This window comes from Manacus vitellinus, unplaced genomic scaffold, assembly GCF_001715985.3.
Source record: "Manacus vitellinus isolate BGI_N305 unplaced genomic scaffold, ASM171598v3 scaffold_10_pilon, whole genome shotgun sequence".
In the NCBI taxonomy this organism is placed as follows: Eukaryota; Metazoa; Chordata; class Aves; order Passeriformes; family Pipridae; genus Manacus; species Manacus vitellinus.
This window is the reverse complement of record NW_021938838.1, coordinates 2497623-2509590: the sequence shown is the minus strand read 5'-3', so window position 1 is coordinate 2509590 and position 11968 is coordinate 2497623. Positions and strand designations below refer to the sequence as shown.

Here is an 11968-nt window from a genome sequence, read left to right as displayed (position 1 = left end):
GCAGTCAGCCTTCACGCCGTGTTTCCTCCGCCGGAGTCAGCCCCGTGCTGCCCTCCCGGCGTTCGTGCCCGGCCCCGCAGCCCTGGGCAGGCCGTGCTCTGTGCCCTGGGGCTGGGCCGTGCCCGGTGTGTGCAGCGCTGCTCTCGGGGCTGGGGCCGTGTCCCCGACCGGCGGCGCGGCTCCGGGCCCGCGGGGAGGCGGGGGAGCCCGGGCCGGCCCCGCCCGCCGCGCCGGGAACGCTCGGCTCGGGCGGCGGTTTTCCGCCCGGCGCTCTCAGGGCGGGCCGGAGGCGGAAGCGCGGGCGCGGGGCCGGGCCGGGCAGCGCGGTGTCGGCGGCGCGGGCGGCGGCGCGCCGCCCATGGCTCCTGCTCCCCACTCGCATCGGGACGCACGCGCACCTGCGGGACACTCAAGCGGACCCCCGCCGCCGGGCGCAGGCCGGGCCGGGAGGCGCAGGGCATGGAGGGCTGGTCACGGGCCGGCCGCGGGGACCCCTGGCGTGCGCCGCCGCCGCCGTTGTCCTGGGGCTTTGGGCCGGCACGGCCCGCTTCTCCGCGTGGCGACCCTGGCGGCGGCCCTGGCCCCGCGTGGGCGGTGGTTCACCGGGCGGAGAAGCCGGAGAGGGGGCCGAGCGTGGCGGCCGACGCAGCCGGGGGCGGTGGGGCCGCGGCTGCCCCGGGGACCCGCCTGGACAGGAGGGGGGTCTGCGCTGGGACAGAGAGGGAGCGGGGCGGACCAGAGCTCGCTGCTGGCGGGTGTCTGGGCGCCTTTCGGCAGAGAGATGCTGCTACTGGGAGCTGAACAGCACCGACTTCTGCTGAGACACAAATCCCCCCCGTTCCTGGGAGTGCTTGAAGTGTTCCCCAGGGGGCTGGGCTCAGTGGAAGGGGCTGTCAGGCTGCTCTGAGATCAGTGCCGTGTTCACCCTTACACAGACTTTTCCCTCTCCTTAGTTTTGTGTGAAATGGGATCACAAATATCTTTCTTGAAGTGGTTGTGAGTCTTCTCCCAGTGCTTTGAGCTGTTATACATCTCTGTTCAGAGTCCAGTGGACCCCTTCAGCCTGTAAGAACATCAGCAGCAGGCTCAGGAGTCAGCAGTGTGGTGTTCCCCTCTCCTAAGTAGCCTAAGCTCTCTTTCAAGCCTCTCATTGCTTTTTGAACCTACCACAGTGTTTCAGTCAGACCTGGTCAGGAAGAGGCCCAGACCATGAGTGCTCTGCAAAAAAATCTTAGCCTCTGGGTAGAGGAAAGAATTTATACCCCTGTTGTGTTCCTGTGGAGGGAAAGGCAGGAATAATGTAGCTTTTAAGTATCCTGATAGTCATTAGGAATATGCTACATCCAAAACAACTGCCATGTGTGCTGCCTTATGCTTGGCCAAGAGGAGAGGTTGGGTGTGGGATAGTTGTGGGAGAGTTGCAGAGGCACGTGGAATGATGGAGCAAGCCTGGAGTAAGGCAGCCTCATTAGCTTTACTACCCATAGAGAAACTTCTCATTACTTGGAGTCATTTCTATTGTTTCTGGAGTGCTTGAATGTTCCTGGATTATAATTCTTGTAAGAAAAATACATTTTTCCCTCACAGTGCAGCACTCTGTACTTGTAAGACTGAAAGGAGAACTCTGTGCGGGGATGGGGAACAACTTTTTTCACTTTCTGAACTGAAAGGATGTGTCACTGTTGGGAAATGGTTGTAGTTATTGCTGAAAAGTGACTTGACTTTCTCTGAAAGAAGCTTCTCCTGCTGGCCGAAGCCAAGGAGTTGACAGAATATGGTTGTATTTCTTTTCTTCTGCCCTGTTCATTCTCTTTTTACCTTCTCTGTTGTCCCTAGTGCACTAAGAAGGCAGTTGAGAGGAAAAGGAGCAAATGGGCAGAAAGTCCACAGAAGGAACTTGTGCTGGTTCTCAGCAGGAATCAGTGCCTGGCTAATGGCAAATAAACTCAAAAGAACTGACATAATAAGGTGAAGGGGAAGGACACACGTGTTAACTGAAAGCCTCTGGAACTCCTCTTAGGAAGTCAGAGGAAGGGGACAGTCTGGGATCCTTCAAGGTTTGTGAAGGAAAATAAAAGCAGCCTCGGGAATCCCGTGTGTAGGGTTAATCTTACCTGGCATGAAGTTGCTGTGGTCAAGGCCCTCTCTGGTTCCAGTTGCTGTTATACCCTGGGTTTCACTTGCAGATTTTAGTGCCCACTGGACACTGGTGTAGCTGTTTCCCAAGGTTGAAGGAAGTTTTGCAGTACTGAGTGCATGTAGCTGTGAGCAGAATTATGTTACTCTGGGTCCCGTCCAGACGGGTGACAAGAAACACTCTCTGCTCTAAAGAGTTTGCAACTGCCACGATACTCTTTAGATTCTGCTGGGTTTGGTGATTGTGAAAATGTTATTTGCATTTGCTACCCCGGTCTCTTCTGACACAGTTTCTTCACAGTTTTGGCAAACATCACCCATTGCTTTGTAGCCCTTGCCCTTTTTCATGCTGTGCCCTCAGCAAGGGGCAGCTTCATGGTCAAACCATGGACCTCCCTCTGGAGCATGGAGACAGGCTATCAGTGCCAGCATGCTGTGGAGGAGCATCCCTGCTGGAGATTGGCAGGATCCTTCAATCCACACAGAGATCTCTGCTGATAACAGATGTGGGCTCACCCTGCTCGTGGTGTTTATCAGGGAAGTGTTGTGTTCAGTACAAACTGGCATCCCATGGTGCAGGTGATGGTGGGAGGAGGACAAGTTCAATGTCTCATCTCTGACTGCTCCTGCTCTTTGAAAAGGTAATGAGTAAAAACACTCTTCTTTCCCTTTTCAGGCCTGGATCTACCAGTCTGCGTTAACCTTTTGGCTTTGTTCGTGTTCTTACTAAAAGCTGAGCCTCTTCCCTTCTTTTATGCCTCCAGGATTGTGTGCCCACGGTTGTGTTTAGGTTTGTTACATGTGCCAGTGACAGTGGAGCTGCTGGTCCTGGGAGCAGCCATTTTGCAGGAGCTCAGCAGCACTTGTTACCTGGCAACAGTATACGAAATTTCGGTTTTCCATACCAGTGAAAATTTCCAGCAAGGATCTGCTGAGACAGGCGGCTTTGCCTGGGGTGTGCTGATGTGTAAGAGCAGAGGCAGGGGGCTCCTCGGCTATTTACCCTGCTAGTGAAGTAGAAGAGTCTCCTTGACCCCCTGTTGCAACTGTCCCCTTCTAAAGCCACCAGGCAACTTGTGCCAGGCCAGATGCAAGAAGTCAGGGCACAAACACTCTTCAAAGCACAGCTGAAGCTCTGAACAAATGGTTGCTTTACACCAAACTTGAGTGCTGTAAACTTCCATGTGATTGTTCGACAAAGAGAAAAATATGGGAATCCTGTAGGCACAACTGCACAGTTTCGTAGCAAAGTTACTTGAACACCTGGACTTTGAGGTCAGTTCTCACAGTCAGAAGCAAGTTCTGGAAAGTAACAAATGTATTATTTCCAGCCAGCCCCAAATGTGGCAGCTGATCAGTGTATTGCTGGACTTCAGAGGTCTCTCTGCAGGCCTGAGGGTTAGAAGTGGCCTGTGAAGAACCTTTTGGTCTGGCCCTTGATTCAGTGAACCTGAATTACCAGCTCAGTCTTTTTGATCCAAGACTGTTTGCTCCTTGAGCCTGGTAAGTTCCTTGTACCTGTTCTTTGGTGTTTCTCTGATCTGCTGGGATTGCTTGTGTAAGGAAAGCTACGACTTCACTCAGATGTGTGGGGGTTTCTCACATGGGAGATCCCTTACACATCCTTCTTGGAGAATACTTTTCCCAACCAATTCAGTATATTCTAGCTGGCAGACCAGTAAGGGCTGACAGAAAGCAGCAGTGTTATTTCTTTTAAATGAATGTTGGGCACAGCTGGTGATGCTTTTCCCCAGGTTCGGTGAATGAGAACCAGAGACCGTCGAATTCGTACAACGGAGACCTGAATGGGCTGCTGGTGTCTGACCCCCTTGGCAGCGGAGATGGACCTTCCCTGGCCAAGCCAGTGCATCGCAGCATCTCTCTAGGAGCCCTGCAGGAGAAACAAGTCATGTGAGTTTTGTCAAAGAAATGCTGAGAGCAAATAGAAAACAGCTAAAATTCAGTTTTGGTGAGCCAGGATACTTATGCTGGGCATCTGACAAGGAGCTTTACGTTGAGTTCAGGTGGCAGTTGTGAGTCAGTGCTCTTGGTCAGAGCTTTTGTAGCTTTTGTGAGGCTGATGCATGGAGTGTGCCATCCTTGCAGCTCCAAACTGAAGAATATCAGCAGAGTTGTTTAGAGAAGGGGAAACAGGACTGGTTACGTGGTGGAAATTGCAGGTCAGGGTGGAAGTAAATCAGCAGGGCTCCGGTTGAAACTTGGTGTTCTCCTGTAGATTTCCAGCTGGACTCCTTCAGGGACCCCAGTCACCTGAGGGGTTACAGAGCTCGTGTAAGTAGCTTTTACTTGTGTTCTCTGGGCATAGTTTTGAGAGAGGATGATGCCATGAGAACCATGAGCAGCGTGCACTGTTTTGTTGATGAGGTTCAGTTGGTTGGTTTTGGTTTCTTTGCACCTTCCAGTGTTGGGTCAAGACTCCTTTAACCAAATGTAGGTCTGTGCTCAAGTCAAAAAACCTGGAGGTTTTTAAGCTGAACAAAGCAGGTGTTTGGCTCTCTCAAACCCATGACACACAGGGAAGGGAGACTTGAAAGGAGTTTCTCTTTTCAGTTGTTCTGCTCAAACCTTGTAGATGCTCAGATACCGCTCTGTTGCTGTTAAAATTATGAATTTAACATAAAATATTAAATGTTCTGTACCTGTCAGTCCTGTCTGATTTTTTTCCCCTGTTTATTTTTCTTAAAAGCTGCCTTTCTGGTGATGACAGCTCCACTTGCTTAGTGATATCAGCAAAAGACGTGGAGATAGTGGCCAGCAGTGATTCCAGCATCACCAGTAAGGCCAGAGGGAGTAACAAGGTAAGGAGCAAGACAAAACATAGTCTGTCTCTTAGTGACATCATTTCATGCTTGCATATTTTTAAACAGAAATTAATATCTTCTTTCTTGTGCTGTAGGAGCTTGTAATTAGGTAGAAGTTTGTCAAAGAGTTTAACAAGGGAGAAAAAAGCTGGAGCAGTATCTTGTAGTAGATTGTTCCTGTTATTCTGGAGTCTGGCCAAGTTATCTTCTAATTTTCAGGAATAAGTCCATGATCTAAGCCGTAGGTTCCTGGGAATGTGTCCTTTCTTCACAAACAAGCTTTTTCTGCTGACTGTTTCCTCCCTGGACCCTGAAGGGAGTATTTCCCTTGCTGATTTGCTGGTGTCAGTCATGCTGAGGGCTCTGGCCAGCAGGTCAGAGCTGCAAGAACCAATATGCTGAGATTAGAACTAGTGCTAAGCAGAGTACTAATCCATTCTCAGAACAAATGCTCATAACTAGGAGAGAGAACTCTGGTCTTGATCCTCTCAGCCCTTTCCCATATTCTTCCTTAATTTTCCATTGTGTGTTTTTCCATCTTCCATTCCATTTGTTCCTTAGTGTGCAGTGAATTAAGGGACCACAAAGATAATAAATTAATACTGCACCATGTTAACTGTTTTTCATAGATAATACTGAAGATAAAAGTGAAAGGCAGGATCACTGGCATAACTTCCATAGTAGCTCCTGATTCTTTGCTCAGTGACAATGGTTATCTGTACTGGTTTGGGACTGAGAGTCCTGGTTACTGGCTGGTCTTAAACCATGACACTATCAAATTAAGCATTACAGGTCTTCCCTAGAGGAAATTGTATGTTTGACAGGTTTGTTCCAGGAAAGAGTTAATTCCAGACATTTCTCATGTTTTGTTTTCTTTCTTCTGAGCAGGTGAAAATACAACCTGTTGCTAGATATGACTGGGAGCAGAAATACTATTATGGCAATCTGATAGCAGTTTCAAACTCTTACCTGGCTTATGCAATTAGAGGTGAGATACCTTCTTGTCTTGGACATGATTTGTATTCTTTTGCATCTGTGTATCTCTAAAAGAGGCAAAGTTTGCATCAGAGGAATGTAACTGGCAATAATTGAAACATACCTTGCAATACCCAGGTCAGGGTGCTGTTGTAGAGGGAATATAAATGAAAGTGAAGAGTTGGTTATGCAGCAGAGTTAGAAATAAAAGAACTTGGTGGGGATGGAGGAAAAGTTGAGGGACTACACTGGTTTCACTGGACAGCTGATGTTCAGATTCCTCCTCTAATTAAGTATTTCTGCAGCAAACAAGCTTCAGAAACTAAGCTAAGCACAGAAACAGCCCCGTGGTAATTTGAGCAGATAAATGTTTGTGATGGATTTGCTTGCATAAATTTAGAGTTGAGTTTAAGGCTAAATTTAGAGGATCCAAAGAGCAAGGCAGACACAGTGTTTTGTGCAGGAGGGAGAGAAAAGCAGAACAACAACACAGGGAAAGATTGTTTCACAACATGTAGGAAAGAGAGTGACAGGATGAGAGCAAATGGCCTCAAGCTGTGCCAGGGGAGTTTAGATTGGATATTAGTAAATTGTTTTTTCTCTGAAAGGGTTGTAAAGCATTGGAACAGACTGCCCAGGGAGGTGGTAGAGTCACCATCCCTTGAAGCATTCAAAAAAACTGTGGATATGGATCTTGGGGATGTGGTTTAGTGGTGAACATGGTGGTGATGCAAGGTTGATGGTTGGACTGACTGATCTTAAAGGTCTTTTCCAACCCTAACAATTCTATGAAATGAACACTTAGTCATCTCCAGTATCTCTTTCTGCTGTCACATAAGTACAGAGCGTGTGGGGCTCCATCAGCTCTTTCTTCTTAGTTCCAGCACCCATAGGTTTGTCTGATCTTTTAAGAAATCTACTCTGCTCTTATATTTTTTCCTAGCTGAGGTTATTTTAGAGTAGCTTAAGGATGTCCCACTGTTTTTTTTTTTTAAATATTAAAGCTTGGGTGCAGTAGCACTGTGGGAAGCTGAGTGGTCTGCTGGGACTGGCATGGGCAGCAAGAACTGGAAGCACCATGATCTCCATAAGACTACCTGCTTCATAGTGATATGTGTCTGAAAAGGGGAAGCTGGAAACTTTGCTTGGTGTGCACATGTTCTGAAGCACATTCTTTTCAGTCATGCAAGCCAAAAAGCAGTGCTTTCTGCCAGGTGGATGTTTATGCTTTTTTACATTCCCCTTGCAAAACATATATCTGAGCTCCCTGCCTGTCGGTGACTCCTGAAAATTAAATTGCAAATAAAATTAATTCACTGTCACTGGAGGTTTGGTCACCTTGGAGGTTTGGCGAGCTCAGGGTGATGGTCCTGTGAATTATGAGAATCCTATAGAATTATGAGGGATTTATGAGAGTTATGCAGGGAAACCAGAGACATAAATGGTGACTTCTCCCTCTGTCCTTCCTGCAGCTGCCAGCAATGGCTCGGCGATGGTGCGGGTGCTGAGCGTCAGCACCGCGGAACGGACCTTGCTGAAGGGGTTCACTGGTGGTGTGGCAGACCTGGCTTTTGCCCACCTCAACTCCAACCAGCTGGCGTGCCTGGACGAGGCTGGCAACCTCTTTGTCTGGCGCCTGGCCATGGATAAAGAAAAAATCCAGTATCCTGCACAAATACGCCTCGTGCGGGTCCGTGTGCCACGGTCAGATGCGAACGCAGCCTCGCATCACAGTTTGGTTTGTAGCCTTTGCAGAACAGCAGTGGGGAGGTCGATAGTTCTGCCCCTTCCAGAGTATCAGATCAGTCAACTTTTGCCTGTAGTCAGCACAATTGTCACTTGAAATTGCATGTACCTTGAAATTCTAGCACGTCAGCACTCCTGGTCCAGGCAAAAGCAGGCAGTGAGAAGTGTCAGTCTGTACTAGCTGGCCTTGCACGTGGGCAGTGTCACCTTGACTCTGTGACAGAGGTTTGTCTTGTCTGGTTCTAGCTCTTTTCCTGAGTTACTTCTCTGAGGAAGAGCATGTAATACTTCCCTCCCACTTACTATCCTTCTAAACATGTCATCCTTTTTTTGGTGTTCCTGAAACTTATTTTCAGTGTTCATTGCCCTGAATATTTTCCTTTTAATTGCTAGGAGTGACTGGTTAGTACTTCTGGGAAGCACGTGAGATCTGTTATCTTAAGTTGTAGATTCTTAATTTTAATTATGTACCATCATTCCAAAAACAACTGGAGCAAAGGTGGTTGTAGTTAAGATCTGATTTGTAGTGGTGGACTAGAGCACTCAGCTGGGGGCAACGTGGCAGCTCCTCTGTCTCTCTGTGGTAGTGTTGCAATGCTGAGACAAATCATTTGATCATCAGCAGTCCTGTGGATGCACATTCACATGTGGCTGTGTGCCCCTGTTGTGCTTATCCTGTCACTGTCTGCAGCCTGCAAGAGAAGATTGTGAGAATCCATGAACTTTCATAAGCTTAAGCTCTTCTACCAGTGAGGAAATGCTAGCTTGGCTGCTTTCTCAGCAGAATCCTTCTACCTGGTTTCTTTTGGAATCAATGGCCCGAAAAATCTTGAGGTTTGATAGCATTTAACAGAGGACCAAGCCTGGGCAGGTTATTGCTGGGCACTGGTAACAGCCAGAACGTTACATTTCTTAACCTTGGTGATCAGAGAGGAGATCTTGGTGAACATCAAGCGACCTGACAACACCCCACTGAACACCTTCCGAAGAATCATCTGGTGCCCTTTCATCCCGGATGATAACGAGGAGAGCGGGGAAGAGGGAAGTCAGACGTTGGCGCTGTTGCATGAGGACAGGGTAAGGAAACCCTACCTTTGAAACACTGTCCCTAATTATTAGAGGAGGAGGAGAATTTAATGGGGGAAAGAGCTGGTTTGGTTAGAGCTGTAAAGGTTCCCACCATGGGGAATCCCCCTGTAGTGAGATGTGGGATTGCCCTCTTCCGATGAGAGGTCGTGCTGATCGTTCTCTGGGCCTCGGGAGAATGGACAGAATAACCTCTGCTCACCATCAAACAGCAAGGACCACCAAAAACAGTGTGGAGGGCAAGAGGCATCACTCATCTGTTCAGGCTGAGCCAGTACCTGGGGTGAGTTGGTGGGCAGCAGCTACAGCTGCTGAGAGCAGAGCAATTCCCTGAACTTGTGTGCAACTGGGTGCCAGGAAAGCATCCAGTGTCCAAACTGAGTGGAAACAGGAAGGTTTATGTCACATACCAGCCATTGGGTTGGTACATCAGGATATAAGATAAGGATCCGGGAACAGACCAGTGGTTGTAAAAATAAACCTGTGTGCCTCCATGTTTGTTTTCCAGGCAGAGGTGTGGGACCTGGACATCATCCGGACGAACAACAGCTCCTGGCCGGTGGAAGTGCCCGATATCAAAGAAGGCTTCATCGTGGTGAAAGGCCACAGCACGGTACAAACCTGTTTGGTTTTCTTTACTGCCATCACATAGGTGATTGCAAGCAGTCACTGAGGTTTTCTTTGGGTTATAGTGTCTCAGTTCTTAGGACAGTTGGCTGTAAAAAAGCCAGTTGTGAAACAACTGTGATTGTGAAAAGCTAGAAGATCCCAAACCAAAATGAGCTCTGTTTGTAACATGAATAACAGTGAGAACAGTGGCAGCACAATCCGTTGTACTTGAATTTGAAATTTCTGTCAAATAAAAAAGGTATAAAATTGCTTTTCTGTGTCTCTTTTCCCCCTCTGTGTAGTGCTTGAGCGAGGGAGCACTTTCTCCAGATGGAACTGTGTTGGCCACTGCAAGCCATGATGGTTTTGTAAAATTCTGGCAGATCTATATTGAGGGACAAGACGAGCCGAGGTAAGGAGAACTGGAAAATAAAGGATTCTTGAAGCAGCAGCATTTTCTCTGGGAGAATTCTCAGGACATTATAAAAATACGGGATAAATGTTTGTAAAGTAATTTGTTGCTGAAGAATGGTATCACTGAGCATCATAGGCTTATGGAAAAAGCAGAGAACTGGGTCTGGAAACAGGAGTTCTGTGCTTTGCACTGTCCTTGTAAATGCAGGAAGCTGCTCTGAGCTGTTCCTCTCAATGTTGACTTCTTTTTGTACTGTACCCTTGATAAGGCACCAGACCAAATGGCAACATGGGATTTTATTTGTTCATTGATCACAGTTTATGCCTGCATGGGCTGTGATCTCCTTGTTTTATATAAGCCTGTAAAGAGCTACAAGTCAGTAATGCTTGGTGGGTGCTGACTTAGTGCCATCTGAGGAGCTGTGTGTTCAGACCCTGCTTCTTCCTCATTTAACCACTCCCTGCACACTTGGATGTTTTCTCTGATTCTTTCCCAGGTGTCTTCACGAGTGGAAACCCCATGATGGCAGACCTCTTTCCTGCCTGCTCTTTTGTGACAACCATAAAAAACAGGACCCAGAGTAAGTCCACAATCCTGTACTTGGAGTATTAAAGTTCAGCAGCATCTTCTAACTCTACCTTTGTTCCTTGTAACTGAATCATACTTGTAAAAATTTAGCTTGGTAGCAGAAGTGAGTCGTGTCCTCTTTGTAGTCAGTTTTCTAGTGATGGAGAAATAAATAAGGATCTGAAGCACAGCCTGAAGTGACCTTATTCCTAGTGCCAATTCCATGAAAACAATGAAAATTCTAAATTGATGAATTGATGAATTCTCAGGTTTGTGGTATGGTCAGTCTTAACTGGCCTGTTAATCTTCTGAAATTCTACTGCAGCTGATGAAAATACAGCTTTTATTTTTATTCTTTCTTCAGTCAGTTGTGGCCTTAAGGTTCTTGAGAACTATAGTGGTTTCTAATCTTCATCTTCTGGGAACTTTAAGACACAGTTGGGCAAAATCAGCCATGGGCTTGTGAGGAGCTTTTCTGTAAAATGTCCTTATGGGAAGGATCAGATCTTCTTTAAGAGAACTTGGATGTGTTGTACCTGTAGGGTTCCCTTCTGGAGGTTTCTCATCACAGGAGCTGATCAGAACAGAGAGCTGAAGATGTGGTGCACTGTGTCCTGGACCTGCCTGCAGACTGTCCGGTACGTGTTGAGGCGCTGACTCTCCTGAAGGGGGGGATTTGGGATCGTAACAAAGCTTTTAATTTTCAGGTATACTTACTTTGCAAAGGTGATTCTTGATCTCTGATGGAGTCTCTGATGAGACTCTAGCCCCATTTTGAGCCTCCTCCTTTGCCATTCTGACCTGTCATTGAAAGCTCTCAGGGCTGTGCCACACTGTCAGGTCAAGCTTTGGCAAGGCCAGGAGGTTGATCCTTTTATCCTGGGTGTTACTGAGACCTGTTGTCTTTGCCTTGTTCTGTAGACCTGTAGCATGAGGAGAGGCATTCCAAAACTGCACACCTTGAATGTTTGGGTTTTTTTAATTCTTGATATTCAGTAGCCAATCTAGATCTTTTCCTATTAATACTTTGTTTTCATTTAAATGCATGAGGAGCTGCTATATTGATAGAACTTAAGCAGTTTTCCATGGCTTATTTGCTGAGCCATGTGGGTCCAGAAGTTCAAATTGTGTTTTAGTCCATCCCTTCACTCAGCTTATGGTCCCTGATTTTATTTTTGTGATGGTGGATCATGGCCTGTCTGATCACACACATGCTCAAGGCCACTTCTGATTTGCCCTCTTAAAGTGAGATGAATATGACATACAGCTGAGTGCTGCTTTTTCCACCTTATACTACAGAAGGTCCAAAACCTGTGACAGGGTTATTTTGATTTGGTGGATTTTTGTTTTTAAATCTGTAACATTGACTGTCATACTCCTATGAATGTGGAACATGTTAAGTAACAACAAACTGTCACCTTTCGTTTAAATGTTCAGGATCCATAACTAGATCCTACTGTGTGATCTCCCTGCTGCCCTCTTAGCTGAAATCAGCACTGATTTCAGCAATGGTGTTTGTGTTCTAGCAGGTGGTTGCACTGTAATATGGCTGTAAACTCCTCAAGATATTGTTAGGGGGTTTTTTTGACTATGCAGTTTCATAGCACTCATT

General features: G+C 47.2%; 1 protein-coding gene across 3 annotated transcripts in view; it reads left to right on the top strand.

Moving 5' to 3' along the window:
- The first annotated feature begins 3054 nt into the window (after positions 1 to 3054).
- EDC4 (enhancer of mRNA decapping 4) overlaps positions 3055 to 11968 on the top strand; it is a 28545-nt gene continuing 19631 nt past the window's right edge. For 2 of the 3 annotated variants that reach the window (XM_029964828.1, XM_029964836.1), the window contains exons 1-9: positions 3782 to 4047; positions 4844 to 4955; positions 5847 to 5946; positions 7406 to 7595; positions 8609 to 8756; positions 9274 to 9378; positions 9677 to 9786; positions 10286 to 10369; positions 10899 to 10994. In XM_029964828.1, coding sequence (XP_029820688.1) covers positions 7426 to 7595; positions 8609 to 8756; positions 9274 to 9378; positions 9677 to 9786; positions 10286 to 10369; positions 10899 to 10994 — 713 coding nt within the window. In that variant the 5' untranslated portion in view covers positions 3782 to 4047; positions 4844 to 4955; positions 5847 to 5946; positions 7406 to 7425. Of the gene's footprint in view, positions 3640 to 3781; positions 4048 to 4843; positions 4956 to 5846; positions 5947 to 7405; positions 7596 to 8608; positions 8757 to 9273; positions 9379 to 9676; positions 9787 to 10285; positions 10370 to 10898; positions 10995 to 11968 lie in introns of those variants that run through there. The other variant, XM_029964830.1, reaches the window with a different exon arrangement.